Raw genomic sequence first — 19,806 nt, forward strand, 5'->3', positions numbered from 1 at the left:
GGACATTTCAGATTCTACCAGCAGCCAGTTACAGCCAACACTAAAATCCAGTCCCAGGGGCGCCTGGATGGCTCAGTTGGTTGGCTCTTGATTTCACCCATGATTCGTGGGTTCAAGCCCCAAATATAAATAAATAAAGCCCAGTCCCCGGCCTGGAGGAGCTCACAGATCAGTGGGGGAGATAAACAGCTAATTCCAACCAGTGAGAAAAACCCTGGGCAGCCCCTCCTGCTACCCGGTTTCCTGCTTTGGGAAGCCCAGCTAAGGTTCCCACAAATGCACAACCAAGCATTTCAGATGTTTGGGGTAGAAGGGTGCTTTTTTTCTTTTTTCTTTTTTAGAGAGAAAGTGCAAGTGAGCAAGAGGCAGAGAGAGAGAATCCCACAATTGACAGAGAGAGAGAGGTGGGGCTCACCCTCTCGTGCTCACCTAATATAGGACTTGAACTCACAAACTCTGAGATCATGCCCTGGGCCGAAGCCAGATGCTTAACGACTGAGCCACCCAGGCACCTGGGTTTTTGAAATTTAGGATTCTAACTCCCCTAATTTCTTTTCAGGCTTTGAAATGGCCCCAGAAGGCTGTGTGTGTGTGTGTGTGTGTGTGTGTGTGTGTGTGCGTGTGTGTGTGTTAGGTAGGTGGAGCAAGGAATCTCTGAGAAGGGCCCTGAAAGCAGTTGTTTTGATTCCATGATTAGAAGAGGTAGGCAATGTGGATCAAACGATTCCTGGCCAGGCTGGATGCCTTGGGAGCCTGTTCACTGAATACAAAACATGGGGGTCCTTTGCCTTCTAAATCCTTTGACCAAGAGAGGCTGGCTAACATAGTGCATTAGGTCTTTGGCAGCAGCTCGACTTGGGTGGCCTTGGACAAGAGGCTTAATCCCTTGGATCTCAATTTTCTTCTCAATAAAATGGGGACAATCACAATCAATTCCTTAGGATTGATGTTCAAGCACTTAAAGCATGGTGGCTGCTAGAGGGGACTGTCATGTTTCATACAGAATGGATTGTCAATAATCATTGATTACTGAGTCAAAACACTTTGCCTGTATCTCACAGAAACATCATCTGTTTTTAAAAGTTTATTTTATTTTTTAAAAAATGTTTTATTTATTTCTGAGAGAGAGAGAGACAATGTGAGCAGGGGAGGGTCAGAGACAGAGGGAGACACAGAATTGGAAACAGGCTCCAGTCTCTGTGCTAGCTGTCATCATAGAGCCGGATGCGGGGCTCGAACCCATGAACCGTGAGATCATGACCTGAGCCGAAGTCAGACGCTTAACCGACTGAGCCACCCAGGCGCCCCTAAAAGTTTATTTTGAGAGAGAGAAAGAGTGGGGGAGGGACAGAGAGGAGAGAGAGAATCCTAAGTAGGCTCCGCACTTAGTGAGAGCATGACCTAGGCCAAATCAAGACTCCAACGCTTAACCCACTGAGCCACCCAGGCACCCCAAAACATTACTATTTCTTTGTATGACCGGCACTGTTATGATCTATAAGTCACCTAACACTAGTGGAACACAGTAGGTGCTCACTAAAGCTATATTACTGAGCGCTCTTTAATCGTGTAAAAGAAAAAAAGAGCACGAAAAGGGAGCTTTGCAAGATTTAAGGCGCCGCACAAGTTTTTGCTACAATTGTTACGTCACCCTTTGTGGTCATAATCCTTTATTAATTCTTTCGGCACTATTATGGTCTCCTAGTTACCGTGGCCACGGAAACGTGGCCCCGCAGTCCTGGATTGGACGGTTCGTGGGCTCCCCCTAGAGGCTACCTTGCGGTCCTGCTGCGGGACTGTGGCGCGGCCTTCCAGGGGGTGCCGGGAGTTGTAGTGACTGCCACGGAGTGATGCACGCCGGGAATTGTGGTTCCAGGGAGGGGCGGTTGGCCCAGACCCGGCTCCTGCCTCACCCGTATGGCTGCTGCGACACGCGGCTGCCGGCCCTGGGGCTCGCTCCTCGGGTTGCTGGGGTTGGTCTCGGCCGCAGGCGCCGCCTGGGACCTGACTTCGCTGCATTGCCACTTCGGCGCCTTCTGCGAATGTGACTTCCAGCCCGACTTCCAGGGTGAGGAGCCGCAGGAGCCGAGGGGCGGGCGGACCGGGGAGCCCTCGGACCCTGGGGTTGCGCCAGGGCCAGAGCTGGAGGGTAGAACCGAGGGCCGGGACTCCCAGACTTCCGGATGGCCGGGGCCGGAAGTGGGCCCGGCGTTGAGGGGCTGAGAGCCTGGAGCCCCGGACGTGGGGCGTAGGTTTGAGGAAGCCTTTTTGGGATCCAGGGAGAGCCCTGCCAGGATGGAGAGGGGCATTTGACAGCAGGGCCTTGGCGGGGAGATTGGGCCTCCAGGGAGGAGAAGCCTGCCTTGGGCGTGGGGAGGAGTCGGGCCAACCCTGTTGACAGCTCACACCCACTTGGAGCTGAGCGCCATACAGAGGGCCGGCTGGTGGGGGCGCTACCGAGCTGAGTCAGGTCTGAGGGTGGCTGCTGCAGTCCGAGATCCCAAGGGCCCCACTCCCTTTCTACAGACAGCTTGTAAAAATGTCCCAGAACGCAGGGAACCCTAGACCGGGTTCCAGATACGACTTCTCCCAATCCCTTCTGTGACAAGCGTGTGTGTGTGTGTGTGTGTGTGTGTGTGTGTGTGTGTCCTCAGCTCTGATTCTGTCCTCCTTGTGGCCCTAGGTCTGGAGTGTGACCTGGCCCAGCACCTTGCTGGCCAGCACTTGGCCAAGGCTCTGGTGGTGAAGGCAGTGAAGGCCTTTGTGCAGGATCCAGCCCCCAGCAAGCCACTGGTCCTCTCCCTGCATGGCTGGACAGGCACTGGCAAGTCCTACGTCAGCTCCCTGCTGGCACGCTACCTCTTCCGGGGTGGCCTCCGCAGCCCTCATGTACACCACTTTTCCCCCGTCATCCACTTCCCCCACCCAAGCCACATGGAGCGCTACAAGGTAGGCTGGTGGCATCCAGGACCGCCATTCACCTGCACGTTGGGGTGCCAGACCCTAGGGAGTGAATGAGTCCTCAGTCCAGAGAGGGAGAGCCACTTGCTCCAAGCCACACAGCCAGTTGGAGCCTCAGCCCTCAGGACCCGTTGTGAACAGAGCTTGAGATGGTGCCATTCTACCTGGCAGGGAGTTCTTGCTTTAAATCCTGGGGGGCAGTAATGCTACCTCCCTGCCAAGGTTGTTGTGAGGGACATGGGCTTATATAGGTGCAGGTATTATTTATTGAGCACTTACCTTTGCCTGACAGTCTACGTTATCTTCTTTCTGTAAAGCATAGTCCCAATTTGAGGCTCAGAGTAAGTATTCAGGAACCAGTTGCTCTTACTACTATCATTGTTGTTGATTGCAAGGTACTTTCCAGGCTGATCTGTTTCAGCTGTCGACATTATTGGGACGGTTCAGGGGGCAGAGAGGGACCTACCCCTTTCATAGAAAGTAGGAAATATCTGCGAGTGAGTCCTGACCAGGCAGATGCGAGGCATGGGTTTGAGTCTCTGTGCGCCTGCTGACTTGCTGTGTGAGCTTGAACAAGTCTCTGGCCTCTCAGGGCCACTGTTTTGCCCCCAGCCCCACGAAAGGAGTAGTTCTCTCTGGGAGACCATCTCCTCCTGGGAAGGGGATTAGTTCTGGCCTTGGCAGGAGGTCTGGGGTTAGAGGAGTGTCTCCAGACCCCCTCCAATTCTTGCCTCTCCCCTGCAGAAGGATCTTAAGAGCTGGGTCCAGGGGAACCTCACTGCCTGCAGCCGTTCCCTCTTCCTCTTTGACGAGATGGACAAGATGGCCCCAGGCCTGATGGAGGTCCTGCGGCCTTTCCTGGGCTCCTCTTGGGTCGTGTTCGGGACCAACTACCGCAGAGCCATCTTCATCTTCATCAGGTGGGCGCGGCTCTGCGGCAGGGTGGTAGGGGGACATTTATCCCAGGTCTCAGCCATCGGTCTTGGCCTGTGGTCCCATAGCAGAATACCTTTCCTCCCAGTTGGGCTTTTCCAAAGCCCCTCACACTCTCACTGTCGCACTGTTATTCCCATTTTGACATTCTTTTTTTTTTTTTTTTTATGTTTTATTTATTTCTAGGAGAGAGAGAGAGACAGCGTGAGCAGGGGAGGGTCAGAGAGAGAGGGAGTCACAGACTGAAACAGGCTCCAGGCTCTGAGCTGGCAGTCAGCACAGAGCCCAACACGGGGCTCGAACCCACGAACCGCGAGATCATGACCCAAGCAAAAGTCGGACGCTTAACCGACTAAGCCACCCAGGCGCCCCCCCATTTTGACATTCTTAAAGCCCACGCGGGGCTCAGTCTTTGGGATCCTTGCCGTGTGTTTGTGGAAGCTTGCTAGGTTCAGGGGTTTCCCTCTTTTGTGGCCAGGAGGACACAGACCTGGGAAAAACAGGACTAGAATTCGAGTCCCACCTCTAAGAGTCCTAGCTGTGTTTCCTTGGGCAGATCACTTCACCTCTCTGAACTCCCATCTCCTCTCTGCACAGCACGGCCAACATCAATGCCTCACTGTCCTCCTAGAGGCTGGGGGAGGGAAAGTCAGTTAAGGGACCCAAAAGTGTTTTGTAGACTCCAGTGTGCGTGGCACATATAGGTGAATTTCCAGGGGTCATGGTTGTAGACACAGGCTCTGGAGAGAGGAAGGGGTTCCTGTGGTATGTTTTCGGTGCATTTTTTGGCTCCTGCTGGTTGGCTCAGGTCGTGTTAGGTGGCACATGGGAAGGAAGGGCCATCCTGAGCCACGGCCCGCATCCTCCATGGTTTCAGCAATACTGGTGGTGAGCAGATCAACCAGGTGGCACTGGAGGCGTGGCGCAGTCGCCGGGACCGCGAGGAGATCCGCCTACAGGAGCTGGAGCGGGTCGTCTCCCAGGCTGTGCTGGACAGCCCGCACCGTGAGTTCAGCCCGGGAGGCCCACCCTGGGGTAACCTCAGCGGGCTGGGGCTTCACCCAGGGCTGGGGCCAATGCTTTGCCTGGTGACCTGGTACTTCTCAGCCCATGCTTTGGCGCACCTGGGCTGTCCCTGAGCCCAACACGGACCCTTCCCCCACTGTCCCTTCCCGCAGATGGCTTCTGGCGCTCAGGCATCATGGAAGAGCATCTCCTAGACGTTCTGGTGCCTTTCCTACCGCTGCAGCGGCACCACGTGCGGCACTGCGTGCTCAACGAGCTGGCGCAGCTGGGCCTGGAGCCAAGGGATGAGGTGGTCCAGGCTGTGCTGGACAGCACCACCTTCTTCCCTGAGGACGAGCAGCTCTTCTCCTCCAACGGCTGCAAAACTGTGGCTTCCAGAATTGCCTTCTTCCTCTGACTCTCTAGATGGCACCCTTGCCCTCCCGGCCAGCCTGTGCAGGAAAGCCCTGGGGCCTCCGCAGTAGGGATCCTTTTCCTGAGCCGCCTGGAGAGTGAGCCCCAGAGCCCAAAGTGAAGAGGAGGCGGCGTGCTGGCCAGGAACAGGGGCCAGGGAGCCAGGGGGCCAGGGGGCCAGGGGGCCAGGGCAGGCCCTGGCCTCTTAACTGGTTCCAGGGCATCTTGGCCTTTGCTTCCTTCCCTGGGGAAATCATTGGTGACCCCAGAACTTCAGTGAGCCTTGCCCTTGCTCTCCAGCTTGAGCCTTCTTAAAATGTGAATTGTAACTCAGGGACTGTGGCTCGTGGCTGCCCCCTCCCTCTTCAGTCTTACTCTTGGCCCCTTGGTCTGGCACCACAGTCTCAATGCTCCACTCCACACCCTGTGTCCCCGTACATAAAGCCAGGCTGAGAATTCCGTCTCTGTGAACAGAGGGACTCAAGCTGCCACTTGGGCCTAGTTTTTAAAGTTTTTAATTTTATAAGAGAACAAACACAATAAACTTAGCCATGGGACCAGAGGAATGTTGGCTGAGGTATCTAATTGCTCTGGAAGGAGCCTATTTCGCTGAGCGCCAGTGAGTGTGTGCGTGTGTTGGGGGTGGGGGTGGGGGGCGGTTAGAATCTCTTCCGTCCCCAGCAAGAGGTGAGGGAGGCTGGGGCTGGGATCCTGGCCAGGCTTGATTTTTCTGGGGTTCTGGCTCAGGCCCTAGGTGGTCTGGGGTTTTCTGAGACTTGGGCTCAGTCCCCTGGTGACCTCTGTCTTGCTGGAATCTGGGCTTGTGCTCTGGCTCCAACTCTGGGCAGTCTTGGTCTCGCTGGGCGTCTGGTGTTGGCCCTGAGTGGCCTCAATGTTGCTGGGGCTCCAACTTGGGTCACAGAAATCCTTGGTCTTGCTGGAACTTCGGATCAGTCCCCAGCACTGGCCCTGGGTGGCAGCCTTACTGGGTCCCCAGCTCTGGCCATGGGCACCTTTGGCCTTTCTGAACCTCTGTCTTGGGCCCCTAGTGGCCTTGGTTTCGTTAGGCTTTTGTCTTGGGCATTGGGTGGCCTCTGTCTGGCTGGAACTACAGCTCTGGCCCTGGGCGACCTCGGTCTTGCTGGGCCTGCGGCTCTGGTCCTCGGTGGCTTTGGTTTTTCTGGGGCTGTGGCCCAAGTTTAGGTCTTCCCTGCTGTCCAGCAGGTCTGAGGATTGAGTCTTCAGCAGTGAGGAGTCTGAGGATGTCAGAGCAGTGGCCGAGCTGCTCTTGTAATCCTGGCAGGTAGTGGATGTCTCTGTCTCTGGGGTGGACATGACCCTGACTGGGAAGGATGTGCCGAGTTAGGCTGCCCTTCGCAGACAGCTCCGGCAAAAGCAGGTGTCAGTCTCACCCCTGCCCATCCCCCAGAGGCCTTGCACAGCCAAGGGGAAGGTCTGCTGGATGATGCCAGCCTAGTCCTCCTCGGCAACCCAAGCCCTGCAGCTGGGCCAGGGCTATAGGGTAAGAGGGAGACACTGAGGACCGCCTCGTCCAGCCCTCACTGAGGGTTCACCAGGCCCCTTGCAGAGTGACGGTTACTACTCCTGCTTTATAGTCACACGGCTGTAAGAAGCAGCGCCCAGAAGCACCCACGGGCCAGAGAGTCTCGGACCCCTGACCTTTGCCCACTCTGCCACTTCGGTGGACCCAGGAGCGCTGCGGACTTACAGCCCAAGATGGAGCCTGAAGAGGTCTGGCTGAAGTAGCTGTCGGACAGGGATGTCACCTGGCTGGGCGCAGGCTTCGGCTTCTCCTCCTAGGGCAGAAGACAGGCAGGGCCGTCACAGGCTGTGGGAGGCCACGGGCCAGTGCAGAGCTCCGGAAGGAAGAACAGCAGCTCAGAGCTCTTCAAGGGTCCCCAGCTAGGGCTGGGTGCGACACGGAGACGCTAAGGCTGGCCGGGAAGTGGAGTGGGCAGACCAGACTGGCGCAGCACTGTGAGAAGGGCAGTGTTTGGGAAGCTGCTTGGGCCTCAGTTTCAAAATGCGAATGACGGGGCGCCTGGGTGGCTTAGTCGGTTAAGCGTCCGACTTTCGCTTAGGTCATGATCTCGCGGTTTGTGGGTTCAAGCCCCGCGTCGGGCTCTGTGCTGACTGCCAGCTCAGAGCCTGGAGCCTGTTTCAGAGTCTGTGACTCCCTCTCTCTGACCCTCCCCTACTCACGCTCTCTCTCTCTCTCTCTCACTCTCTCTCTCTCTCCTAGAAATAAATAAAAATATGCAAGTGAAAAAAAAAAAACAAAATGCGAATGAGTTCAAGTGTGGGACGGGCTTCTGTAAACTGTAAAGTGCAGCGCCCTGGGGAATAGCTAGTGAAGAATGGAGGAACTTTCTTACACGTCACATGCCTCTTCCATTTCATCCTCCCACATACCTGGGAGCGAACTACCCTTTCATGGTCCAGAAACTAAGGCTCCGGGTGCCTGAGCAGCCTGCCCAGGACACACAGCTGAGAAAGCAGAGAGGCGGGGCTTGGATCCAGGCCCGCAGGACTCCACAGCCAGGCTCGTGGCTGCTGAACCCCTCCAGCCCACTCACACCCGCAGGCCACGGGGAATGGAAGCCAGGAGGGGCAGGCAGAGCTGCAAGCGCTACCAACGGAGGGAGGCAGCTCACAGTGACTTCAGGGGGTTCTATATTTTTGTGTTCCGGCGTGAGCTAGAAAACTAGCACTGGCTAGTTCCGTTTACAGCAAGGGATGCTGGAGTCTATGTACTCATTCGTAATGCTTCCTCTGAACACAAGTGTACTTGCTGCCTGTCAGCAGTTGAGCGGACAGATCATGGGGCTTTCACAGGATGGGACTGTCTACAGCGAGAACGAGCAGTCAGCTTAGCTGCATCTCACCAACATGCTTAGTGAGAGGAGTCAGAGGCAAGCAGGCCACCGTATTTGTCCACGGATGTGAGGAACGGGCCCGTTCATTTGTGATGTCAGGAATCAGGACAGCCTTGGGACCTGGGCTAGGGGAGGGACCTGGCAGGGGGCTTTCAATAGATAATGGTGTCAGGGGTGTATTCAGTTTGTGACAATTCATCCGGTCACGCCCTTATGATTTGTGTATAGTTACATTCAATAAAAACTTTGTAGAATCCTGGCACAAACAGCCAGCACACACGGAATTTATGAAGATGAGTGTGGCAAGGTGTGGGGAGGCCTCCTTGTGAGGGGCCCACATCCTCATGTGCCCACCCCTTATTGGTGCCATCCCCATCTCAAAGCAAAGCGTCCCCAGCCCAAGTCACACAGCTGAGTGGTGGCTGAGCCAGGCCTGGATGCCAGCCTCCAGCCAATCTGCATCCCTCAGCCCTGGCTTGGGGTACGCACCCCTTCTCCGACCGCCAGGGCCCTAGGCCCTGGCCTGTGGCCCGCTCACCTGTTTTCCCTCCTCCTTGGGGGCCTCAGGTTCTTCCTCTGGGCCTTCTGGCTTTTCCTCCAGGGTCTGCGGGGTGGCCTTGAGCTCTTCAGAGGTCTCAGCCAGAGGCCGTTCCCGCTTCCACAAGAGCCGCAGGGCCCGTGCCTTCTGGCGCTCTTGTTCCCGCTCCCTGAGCTGCCTGCCAAGCCAGGGCCCCGGAGCTCTGGGTAAGGGGCCCCCCGCCCCCCGGACTTGGCCCACCATCCCCGGGGGGCTGGAGAGCCGCCTGAGGAGGCGGTGGGGCAGGAGTCTTGACGCCGGGCCATTTCCCGCCCCCGGCCCGGGGTGCCCGCTCCAGGAACTTGCCCCACGATGCCTTGAGGGATGCCAGCCTGCAGCCTGCTCTCCAACACCCGATCGAGCTGCAGGCGGGCCAGGTGGGCCACCTGGCTGCTGAGCACCTCCTCCACCGACATGCCTGGGAAGAGGCTGGTCACCAGTGGGAGCAGCTGCCAGGAAAGAGGTGGGTGTGGGCCAGGGCAGGGCGGCAGGTGGCGAGGCCCACCCAGAGCCCTTCTCAGAGCTGCGGGGCGGGGGGTGCGGGTGGGGGGGTGGAGAAGGGTTTACAAACTGGTTTTTAGAGGGCTCCAGAGCTGGGAGAAGCCTGTGAGGAGGAAGAGCGCCAGGACCCGGCCAGCCAATCACAGGTGCCGGCCTGTGGGGGGTTGACCTCTAAGTGTGTGCCCTGCGGCAAGGGAACTGACCTCCCTGAACCCTCCCCTCTTCACCCACAAATTGGGGGTGATAATAATGTTACCTGTCTCTTGGGGTGCTGAAGAGGGAAAAACAGCAGCGCAAGTTGAAGTGGCTTGGCACAGTACCTGGCACGCTGTAAGTGCCTGGCATTGGCAGCTCTTAGTTTTGCTAGGAAACCTGACTTCTTCTGGGAGCAGGGAGTATCTATAGCAACCGTGGGTATTGATTCTGGAGCCCGCCCTCTTGGCCCAGGAGGAACCCACCTTAGGTTGTTTGGGGTTGAGGAGCAGGACGGTGGCCACATCCAGGCGGGCTCCCATAATGTCCTGCAGGAACTGGCGGCTCCTGGCACGGTGCAGGTAGTACTGGGGCTGCTGGGGGCTGTGCTGGATGGCCATGGAGAAGTGGCTCTCCGCCTTATGGAACTGCCTGCAGGACACAGTGGGTCACGGGCTGCTGCGAGCTGGGCCCTCTGGAGGGAAATAACAGTTCCTGGGCCCCCCTGGGGAGTCTGGGAAAATCAGGCTGGTCTCTGCTCCCCCAGCTCCACCATGACCCTCTGCTCTTCTTCCAACAGTAACATTCTTAATGGCCCCAACACTTAAATGCTAGTATAAGACCCCAATATAAGTGAATGGGTTTTTTAAAAATAAAATTTAAGAGAGGGAGAGAGAGAGTGTGTGGGGGAGAGGCAGAGAGGGAAAGAGAGAGACAGAGTGTGGGGGAGGGGCAGAGAGGGTGAGAGAGAGAGGCTCCCAAGCAGGCTCTTTGCTATCAGCCTGTCAGCACAGAGCCTGACGTGGGGCTCCATCTCAAGAACCATAAGATCAAGATCTGAGCCCGGGGATGCCTGGGTGGCTCAGATGGTTGGGCATCCGACTTTGGTTCGGGTCAGGATCTCGCGGTTCATGCGTTCAAGCTCCATACCGGGCTCTGCGCTGTCAGCTCAGAGCTTGGAGCCTGCTTCAGATTCTGTGTCTCCCTCTCTCTCTGACCCTCCCCTGCTCATGCTCTGTCTCTGTCTCTGTCTCTCTCAAAGATAAATATTTTTAAAAGTTTAATATTTAATAGATATTAAAACATATTTTTAAAAAAGACCTGAGCCAAAACCAAACCAGACATTTAACCAACAGAAGTACCCAGGCACCCCTCTAAGTGAATGTTTTTAATATCTAGGAGTAAGGAAGACCTTTCTGAGAATGTCACAAGCTCAAGAGCTAAAAAGGAGAAAATGAACTTGGCTATGATTAAATCCAAGTTACTGAGTAGCAAAAACCACCACAAATAAATAGGAGAAATATATTTTCCCACAAAGGCAGACGATAATTCCCCTAGCCTACAAAGAACTCTTGCAACAACAACAAAAAGTTTTAATGAACAATTTACTATTTTTTTTAAAAAAACTTACTTATTTATATAGGCTCTATGACCAATGCCGGCTCAAGCTCACAATCCTGAGATCAAGAGCCACATACTTGACCAACTGAGCCAGCCGGGCACCCCTTCAGGAGCAATTTAATAGCAAAACGGGCAAAAAGGTTGGGACCAGCCACAATGACGAAAAGATGCCGCAGCGCACTAGCAATTTAAACTTGCAAGATAAATGAGCTGCAAGAGTGTTTCTTTGCCTCCTTCTTTGGATTAGCAGAGTCAAAAATAGTCTTTAAAAAAAAGAAAAGAAAAAAATACAGTCTTAACACCTGGCACTAGGGAGATTTGGGAAAACCAAGGCTCTCCTTTCCTGGGGGAAGTTTATAGTGACTACTGTTTGTGGACAACAATTGAATATTACGTTGTTTTTTAAAGTTTATTTATTTCTTTTGAAAGAGAGAGGAAGAGCTAGTGGGGAGGGGTGCAGAGAGGGAGGGAGAGAGAATCCCAAGCACGCTCTGCACTGTCAGCATGAAGTCCAAGGACATGGGGCTCAATCTCACAAACTGTTGAGATCATGACCTGAGCTGAAATCAAGAGTTGGATGCTCAATTGACTTGGGCCGCCCAGGCACCCCAAGATATTCTGTTTTATATTTTATTTATTTTTTATTTTTTAATGTTTTATTTATTTCTAGGAGAGAGAGAGAGACAGCGTGAGCAGGGAAGGGTCAGAGAGAGAGGGGGTCACAGACTGAAACAGGCTCCAGGCTCCGAGCTGGCAGTCAGCACAGAGCCCGACGCGGGGCTCAAACCCACGAACCGAGAGATCATGACCTANGTCACAGACTCTGAAACAGGCTCCAGGCTCAGAGCTGGCAGTCAGCACAGAGCCCGACGCGGGGCTCAAACCCACGAACCGAGAGATCATGACCTAAGCGAAAGTCGGACGCTTAACCGACTAAGCCACCCAGGCGCCCCAAGATATTCTGTTTTAAAATGTTAAATGTTCACACCCTGTAACACAACAGTTTGGCTTCCAGCAATCTAACTGTGGCATTCCTAATATAAAGCATGAAAATGTATGTCCTAGGTGCTCATTACGTTATTTATAATGAAACAAAAACAGAAAACAACCCAAATATTCATCGGTAGAAAGTTGTCTAACCAACTTGACAATAAACTATAAATATATATATGTGTGTGTATATATATATATACACACACACATATATATATATATGAAAGTTGTCTAAAGAAACGAATTGTGGTACCTCCATAGAACGGAATACCATGCAAATAATAAAGAAGAGTGAATTTGCCCTATGTATAAGATCAGAAGTCAAAAGACAGTTTAGCATGATTTCATTTTGTAAAATGATGACAATTGTTAATATATAGATAGGAGGGGCGCCTGGGTGGCTCAGTTGGTGAAGTGTCTGACTTCGGCTCAGATAATGATCTCACAGTTCCTGAATTCGAGCCCCACATCGGGCTCTGCACTGAGAGCCAGGAGCCTACTTCATATTCTGTCTCCCTCTCTCTCTTCCCTCTTATACTCTCGCTCTCTCTCTCAAAAATAAATAAACCAAAAAAAACCCTAAGACTTTATTTAAAAAATATACATATATAGGAAACAATCTGGAGGGATCTCTACAAACTTATGGGGGATTGGTGTTGGGAGGCAGATTCATGTTCTGATTATACATTACCAAACACAGGTTGTTGTTTTCTTTTTTTTTTTTTTATAAAAAGTGCAATTACCATAACAATATTCCGAGAAAAAAGTGAAAATTTTTTCACGGACTCCTGAAAACTAAAATCGTTACTTAGGACTCTTGCCTGGGAGAGCAGAGGGTCTCTACCCAGGGTCCCAGTAGGCAGCCTGGAGCCAGGCCCCGCCCCCCCGCAGCCCCGCCCTGGGCCCGCCCACGGGTCGCGCACCTGCTCCTCTGCTCGCAGAAGCCCATCTTCTCCTGCAGCAGGCCCATGCGCATGTTGGCACCCTCGTCCTGTGGGCTCAGTGCCAGCGCCTGCTGGTAGTCGGCCTCCGCAAAGGTCAGATTGCCCAGCTGAAAGAAACAATCTGGGGCCCAGGGACCCGGAGATAGGGGCTGAGTGGGTGGGTCCCCAAGTCCAGTGCCCAGGAGCCCCAGCACTGCCTCCCCACCCCCAGGGGATCCTGAGTCTGGTGGCTGGGAACTCCCCGTGGGCGGTGGCGGGCGCCTGCCGAGGGTTTCCTTGTCTCGGGGCACCTTTTCCCAGCCGCCTCATTCTCAGCAGTTTCAAGAGGCTGTAGCCCGTTTGTCTAAGGCAGCACTTCCCAAAGTGTGTCCCCAGGGCACTGAGGCTCTTTCCTCCGGTCCTCCCTCCTTCGGGCCTCAGGTGCCCTGCCCCGGACTTAGAGGGGCCGGGGCAGCCCGCACGCACCTCCACGGTTGATGTACAGGCCTTTCTCCTGCTGCTCGTCCCTGAGGGCCTTGTTGAGCAGCAGCACCCCCTCCTGGTAGGCGCCCTGCGTGTAGCAGTGCACCGCGAAGTCGTTGTAGGCCAGCAGCAGCTGTCGCTGTGCCTGCTGCACCATGTCCTCCTGGGACTCGCTCATCATGTCCAGCGCCTTCAAGAAGTCCTCCACAGCAGCGTCAAACTCCTGGAGGAGGCGGTACATGGTACCCCTGCGGGGGAGGGGCATGAGGGCCAAGGCAGCCCCCACCAACCGGGGTGGCCAGCCAGACTGTTGGCCAGTCTGGACCATCTTGTGCGGTGGTGGTGGCATGAGGGCCCCTCTCCCCGTGCACCAGCTTAGGTGTGGGGCCGGCTCTGGTTACCACTTGGATAACCAGCTGGTCACTGGTAGTTTCGTTTTAGTCAAAAATAGCTTCCACTTTTATTTTTGGGAAACAGGTGTGTGCAGACCTCTATGCTGAGGCCTTTTTGTGCACAGGGTAGACGTTTTCCCCACTGTTTATATGTGCAAACCTAGGCTCAAGGAAGTTAAATGGCCCCAAATCATGTAATGAATCCTGGGCGGGGGGAGATTCAAACCTGAGCCTGACCGCTGAGCTGGGTTGAGACTCCCAACATGAATGCTTGGCAGGCCTGGGGGAGCCAGGATCCCCAGATTAACTGAGGTGGCCGCCTGCCCTTCCTCTAAGGGCAAGAGCAGCTCCAGCCTTCTCCCCAGCTTTGACCCTAATGGGTTGTAGGGAAAGATTATTAGAGGCTACATGGGGAAATTGAGGGAGGGTCAAAGCCTCTCCTGAGTCTACACAGCAGGATCCAAGATGGGCGCCTCCACACAAAGTACCGGAAAAGAAAGAGTCCAGGATCCAGAGGGTTGTTCTCGATGGCACAGTTGATGTGCTGCAGAGCGTGCCGAAGCTTGCCCTGCACGGCCAAGGTCCTGGCGTCCTGGCAAGCCTGCTGAGCTTGGTCCACCAACATCCTGAGCAGCACCTTGGCCTGTGGGTGCTTGGGATCCATCAGCAAGGCACTATGCAGGTCTCGAAAACAGAGGCTAGGCTGCAGGGGGCCATGGATGGCATCAGGGCAGCGGGCTCAGCTGAGCTCTGACCTGTCCCATGGTGACACGGTCACACCTCCGGGCCTGTAGGGGCCTTTCTCTGGGCAGGCAGGCACCACGTCTCCCACCCTTGTCCCTGAGTTGCTGTTCTGCCTCCTCCACTCCCCCGCACCATGAAGGAAGCAGGGAGCACTGTGGGAAAATCCCATCCCAGGCCCCATCCCTTGCCGGTCCCTCTCCAGATGTGACCTCAGGTGAGCCAGGTCAGCCTGGGTGGTTTCTGCTGTAGAATGGGGTGCAGATGCCTCCTCCTCAGAGGACTTCTTTTAAGGTCACTTGAGGTGGGCGGAGGGTGTGTCCTCCTGATGGTGACTGTCATATCCTCCCTCTCCTCCCACGCATATGACCTCCCCAACTTCCCTGACCTTGAAGCCCAAGACATCTCTGACAAGGAACAGATGCAGACCAGGGCATGTGCATGGATAGAAAATATCCCCAGGCAAATACCTTCCATGGGGTAAGCAAGTCTGTCAGTCAGTCAACAAACAGGTTTAGCAAGCATCCTGCATCCTGTCGGGTAATTGGTCGGAGGGTGAGCAGAGCAAACAGCGTGGACACCAGGTGCAAGTGGAAGTCAGGAGGGGGAAGACAGCAGAGGCAAGGGACAGGGCTTTGGAGCAGGTGGGCTTGGGTTCAAAAGCAGCACCATTGAGAGCTGACTATGTGACCTTGGACAGGTCAACCAGGCCCTCTAGACCCAGCTCCTCATCTGTGAAAAGAGGATGATGGGTTGTATCTACTCAAAGGGGGTTATTTGAGTCTTAAATACAAGCACGGGTCAAGTGCTTTGAAGGTGTGCACCTGTTACAGGGGCGGAGGTGGCGGGAGGGGCTAAATTCCCACAGTCAGCAATTACTGATAATTACAATGATTACGAGTCCTCTCTCACTAAGTCACTGTGGGGCCCAGAAGCCTGTACCCCAGTATGGAGAGGCTCGGATTTCCAGCTACCCCCAGGATGCCCCATCTGGTGACGGAGGGGACCCCCTCCGACCCCCCACTCCGAGTTCCCCCGCTCCATTGCACCAGGCCAAGCAGGAACGCCAGGCATTGTTCCCGATCCCTCCCTTTCCCTCATGCCCTCTTCTCTGTCCGTCTCTGTGCCTGACTTCCAAAGGACTATGGGATTTGCCCCTTTCCTGCCCCCCCCCCCCCACATGGCCATCCTGTCTCTACCTTCCTCTCCAGCTGGAGGGCTCCCGGGCTCCTGGCCTCCCGACTTGCCCCTCCAGTCCAAACTCCACCTTGCAGCCTAAAGGATCTTTTGAAAGCCCACTGCCCCAGGGAGCAGCCCTTTGAGGCTCTTGCTGCCCCAGGAAGAAGTCCGTGTCCTCAGTTCACAAAAGCCTGTCTGATACCCTCTCATACTCGCAGTCCCCTCCTCCCTTGTGACCCCAAGTTTCCCTTGCTCCCAGCTCTTCCCTATACTGTCTGGCCCCACGCCCAGTGCAGGGCTCCCTAAATGTTCACTGAGGCAAATAAGGAGAGAAAGGGGGTTCCTGGTGGCTCAGTTGGTTAAGCGTCCAACTCTTGGTTTCGGCTCAGGTCATGATCTCACATTTTGTGAGTTCGAGCCTTATGTCGGGCTCTGCACCTACATGGAGCCTGCCCCTCCCCTGCTCATGCTCTCTCTCCCTCTCAAAGTAAATAAACATTTAAGAAAAAATAAGGAGGGAAAGGAAGGGAGGAGGAAGGGCTGCCTTATCTAATGGATCCTTGGGTGCCCCCACACCGTGATGCTTCCCACACTCACAGACTCGTGAAATCAGTTTGTATAATTGTCTGCTTAGGGATGTCTCCCCTAGGGCTGTAAGATCTACAAGGGCAGGGATGGCATAGGTTTCCCACCTTGTGGTTTCTGAGGGTCGACACAGGTCTGGCACAGAGCCAGAGCTAAGTGACAACAGGACAACTATGTCGAGTGGTCAGTGATGGCTGGGGACTCTACCCGGAGAGGACAATGTCACCACCACACGGAGAGCCTGTCGGTCTCCCATAATCTCAGGGTATGCTGGGGGCACCCAGGCAGGGGGAGGGCCACCCCCGCCCTGCCCTCCCTGCTCTACCTTCTGGAAGAAGTTGTAGAGCCTGGCCCGGAGGATGTAGACATCGGGATTGGTCGTGCCAAGCTGCACCTCCTTGGTGACGAGCGAGAGGCAGTCCTGGTGCCGTTGGAGGGCCAGGAGACAGGCCATGCTGAGGACACAGGGCAGAAGCACTCTGTCTGCCGGGCGAGAGGGGCAGGAAGGGGCTGCCAGGGGAATGACGACACGTGCCGGGCACCCACCACCGGTAGCGGAAGCTGGCTTTCTCGGGCTGCAGTGCAGAGGCTTGCAAGAAGATTTTCAGGGCTTCCGAGAAGGCACACTGTTCGAACAGGCACTGGCCCTGGGGACACAGGAGGCAGTCATTCCTGCTTGTGACCCAGCAGCACCTCTCAGTTACAGGGGGCACCATGGGGGCAGGAGGGGAGAGAGATAAGAAACAGGGACACAGCCCTCCAGATCTGAAACTTCAGGGGACAGAGACACAAAGATGGAGACAGAGAGACGGAGAGATAGTGACAGAGATGGAGAGAAATATAGAGCTAGGGAGACACAGCAAGAGAATTATAGTTGACAAAAAACAATAATACAGAGGAACCTGAGTGGCTCCGGGTCAGTTGGTTAAGGGTCCGGCTTTGGCTCAGGTCATAATCTCGTGGTTCATGAGTTTGAGCCCCGCATCAGGCTCTGCACTATCAAATTCTCTGTCTCCCTCTCTTTCTCTCTGCCCCTTCCTAGCTTATGCTCTCTCTCTCTCAAAAATAAACAAATAAACATTAAAAAAGAGAGAGACAGCAATACAGAAACAGCAAACCTCGGACTTTGTTGGTATTTTGTGATTTAATATTTTTGTCTTGAACTGTGAATAGGGGATGCGCTAACCTTTTTAGTGCTTAGAGCCTAAGAGGCTAGGTTTGTGTGGCCCAGGTCAGTAGCCACCAGCTTCGTGTGGCTCTACAAATTTAAATTAATTAATTAAATACAATTTAAAAATCAGTTCCCCAGTCATGCTGTATTTCAAAGGCTCTTCAGTCCCACGTGGCTAATGGCTACCAGATTGGACAGTGCAGAGTCGACCACTGTCATCACTGCAGAAAACTCTGGTTGGGTAATGTTACAAAATACCCAGCCCTGGTAGTAATGGACTCTGGAGGTGGGAGAGGTCGTGAGAGGGGCAGCAGGTACAGATGGGACACGAAGGTCCCTAGAGAGGCAGGGCTGGTCCCTGGAGCCATGAAAACACCCACAGCTAAAGGGAGAAGCCAACAGGCTTGGGGGTGAGGTGGGCGCCCTGGGTGGGCCCGCAGCAGCCCCAGGCACCTGAAGGTAAAGGACGAAGGTAAGCCGCTCCAGGTACTTGGTGTTCTCCGGCTGGAAGGAGTAGGCCCTTCGCAGGTTCAGGGCGGCCGAGGAGAAGTCACAAAGCTGGATGTAGGCCTCAGCTCGCAAAGCGTAGAAGTCTACCTGAGGGAGGGAGAACCCGGGCTGCTGTCCCCTCCGCTGAGACCTGGTGCTCAGTTACCAGAAGGGACCGAAAGAAGGGGCCTGGCAGGCTCAACAGCGAGGGCAAAGTGTGTGTTAGCAACTGCCCATGCCCACTGCTCACCAGCTGGGAGTCCAGGTGGACGGCGCGGGAAAAGTACAGCACGGCCATCTCCCAGTCTTCTTTCTCCAAGCACTGCTGGCCTTGATGGTAGCTGTGGGGGGCAGGAGGCAGAGGGGCTGGCCCTGACTTTGACCAGCCCAGGGCAGACAGCTGCGGCAGCAGGAGTTGGGAGGAGGGGTTGGGTTGGGAGGACGGTGGGTAGAGAGACAGGGTTGGGCAGGCAGACAGGGACCCAGGGAGAGGAGGCTGAAATTTGTGGAGCTCGTCCAGGGCCGCATCTTCATCTGCTCACATGGAAGAACCCTGTTAGACCGCTGAGTTCACTGAAGCCCAGAGAGGGAGAGTAACCAACCCAAAGCTGTAGGGCATGTCACTGGCTGTGCAGAGGATGACCCTGGGACCCCAGGACAAAGTAGTCACTCACTACTCCCTGACTTTGAGGGGCACCGTTAATCCCACGACCTTTGGCTTTATATAATCAATGTTCTGGAACACCTGGCTGGTCCCAAAGATGCGCTGTAGGGTCTCCTCTGGGACTGGATTCACCCATAGCTTTGGGATGTGCTGTGAGGGAGCCGGGTCAGGCTCCAGAGCATCCTAGAACCAAGGGACAGCAAGTTGGGGGGAGGCCTCAGAGATGACCCTTGCTCCGCTGACACACTGTCCTCAGGTGTTTTACAGGATGGACCAGGCCTGGAAATGAGGCTGCCAGGAGGCACAGTTTGGGTTCTGGTGGCACTCCTGGCTCCCTTCCCCTTGGGGATGTTCCAATTGCTCTCTCTCCAGTCCTGCTTCTCTCCCTCTCCTATGGTCCAGGTCAAGGGCCTGGGGTCTCACGCACACTGCCCTCTGCTCTCCTCCTGGTTCCCCTCAGCTCCAGCTCCAGCTCCGGGCACCCAAATCTCTAATGTCTCCAGCTGAGGCCCCGCAGCCCCTCTCACGCCCAGCAGGCCAAACTGAGCACTTCCGTTGACTTCTGCCCCAGGCTCTCCCACCTCGGTGAGTCCACCTCAGGTCCTGTCTGTGTCACTTCCTAAAGATCTCTTAGATCCCTCCCCGTCTCTCATCCTCCCGTCTGGGCAGATCCCACCTCTGCCTGGACGCCAGCTCCGGCCACTTCTCGGACCTCCCCACCAGACACAGGTCCCGAGCCCTCAGTTCTGTGTGCAGCGGCCAGGGACTTTAATGAATTGCACAACTGATCCTGCCTCTCCTCTCCTGTGCTTAAAACCTTTCCTGAGAACTCAGCCTTGGTCTCGTCTTCTGATCCTCTCACGCACCTCTCTGGAGTTGTTCATGAATTCCCTTCCAGGAGGACCTCCCCCGCGACGTAGCCTGCCCTTGACGTTGCTAGGCACCATCTCCAGGACGCCCACAAGCCCCGCCCCTCAGGCCACGCCTCCGGGAGCCGTGGGTTGTTCAGCGCCGGAAGGAGGTTAGCAAACTTCTCAGCGGGGGAGGCTGTGGTGCGTCAGGGAGAGGACTTGTCAGGTTTCCGCAGCCAGGCCGGGCCACAGCAGGGGCCAGAACAAGGCTCCCTCCTCCCAATCCCGAGGTCGTGCGGCCGCTCCGCAAGTCCATAACAAAGCCCACAGGAACGCTGTGACGCGGCGCCGCGGAAGGAGCGGAGGCGCCAGACTCAGCCCCCGCCCCGCCACTTCCGCTCCTCAGGAGCATGGCGGCCCGCGGCCCGCCCGGGGATTGGACGCTGGGGACGGG

The 19,806-nt window shown here is 55.3% G+C and overlaps 2 protein-coding genes across 6 annotated transcripts; one reads left to right on the forward strand and one right to left on the reverse strand.

The window, feature by feature from the left end:
• Positions 1 to 1,745: 1,745 nt before the first annotated feature.
• TOR2A (torsin family 2 member A) lies at positions 1,746 to 5,875 on the forward strand. 2 transcript variants are annotated; one of them, XM_039229463.1, is made up of 5 exons: positions 1,779 to 2,068; positions 2,684 to 2,949; positions 3,706 to 3,881; positions 4,772 to 4,899; positions 5,073 to 5,875. In XM_039229463.1, exons 1-5 carry the CDS (start codon positions 1,918 to 1,920, stop codon positions 5,315 to 5,317), a joined length of 966 nt encoding a protein of 321 aa, XP_039085394.1. In that variant the 5' UTR covers positions 1,779 to 1,917; the 3' UTR covers positions 5,318 to 5,875. The 2 variants fall into 2 exon arrangements, with proteins under 2 accessions (XP_039085395.1, XP_039085394.1); XM_039229464.1 differs by lacking the exon at positions 4,772 to 4,899 and having other exon boundaries at positions 1,746 to 2,068; positions 5,073 to 5,208.
• TTC16 (tetratricopeptide repeat domain 16) lies at positions 5,813 to 19,693 on the reverse strand. Of its 4 annotated transcripts, none has more exons than XM_039229459.1 (14): positions 19,368 to 19,693; positions 18,550 to 18,684; positions 18,088 to 18,178; positions 17,802 to 17,941; positions 16,724 to 16,824; positions 16,503 to 16,632; positions 14,161 to 14,375; positions 13,284 to 13,528; positions 12,798 to 12,939; positions 9,747 to 9,912; positions 9,094 to 9,236; positions 8,749 to 8,926; positions 7,043 to 7,130; positions 5,813 to 6,656 (listed from the first exon to the last, which is right to left on the reverse strand). In XM_039229459.1, exons 1-14 carry the CDS (start codon positions 19,446 to 19,448, stop codon positions 6,064 to 6,066), a joined length of 2,448 nt encoding a protein of 815 aa, XP_039085390.1. In that variant the 5' UTR covers positions 19,449 to 19,693; the 3' UTR covers positions 5,813 to 6,063. The 4 variants fall into 4 exon arrangements, with proteins under 4 accessions (XP_039085390.1, XP_039085389.1, XP_039085391.1 ...); XM_039229458.1 differs by having other exon boundaries at positions 17,802 to 17,945; positions 18,512 to 18,684; XM_039229460.1 differs by lacking the exon at positions 18,550 to 18,684.
• Between the last annotated feature and the right edge of the window lie 113 nt (positions 19,694 to 19,806).

This window comes from Hyaena hyaena, unplaced genomic scaffold (assembly GCF_003009895.1).
Source record: "Hyaena hyaena isolate Hyena2069 unplaced genomic scaffold, ASM300989v1 scaffold_38, whole genome shotgun sequence".
In the NCBI taxonomy this organism is placed as follows: Eukaryota; Metazoa; Chordata; class Mammalia; order Carnivora; family Hyaenidae; genus Hyaena; species Hyaena hyaena.

Coding starts and splice junctions, on each gene's coding strand:
- TOR2A (XM_039229463.1), top strand. CDS start 1,918: ATGGCTGCTGCGACACGCGGCTGCCGGCCCTGGGGCTCGCTCCTCGGG. Junction 2,069..2,683: donor CTTCCAGCCCGACTTCCAGG/GTGAGGAGCCGC, acceptor TTGTGGCCCTAG/GTCTGGAGTGTGACCTGGCC. Junction 4,900..5,072: donor TGTGCTGGACAGCCCGCACC/GTGAGTTCAGCC, acceptor CCCTTCCCGCAG/ATGGCTTCTGGCGCTCAGGC.
- TTC16 (XM_039229458.1), bottom strand. CDS start 19,448: ATGGTGCCTAGCAACGTCAAGGGCAGGCTACGTCGCGGGGGAGGTCCT. Junction 16,825..17,801: donor CCTTCGTCCTTTACCTTCAG/GTGCCTGGGGCT, acceptor CTGTGTCCCCAG/GGCCAGTGCCTGTTCGAACA. Junction 6,657..7,042: donor TTCAGGCTCCATCTTGGGCT/GTAAGTCCGCAG, acceptor CATCCTTCCCAG/TCAGGGTCATGTCCACCCCA.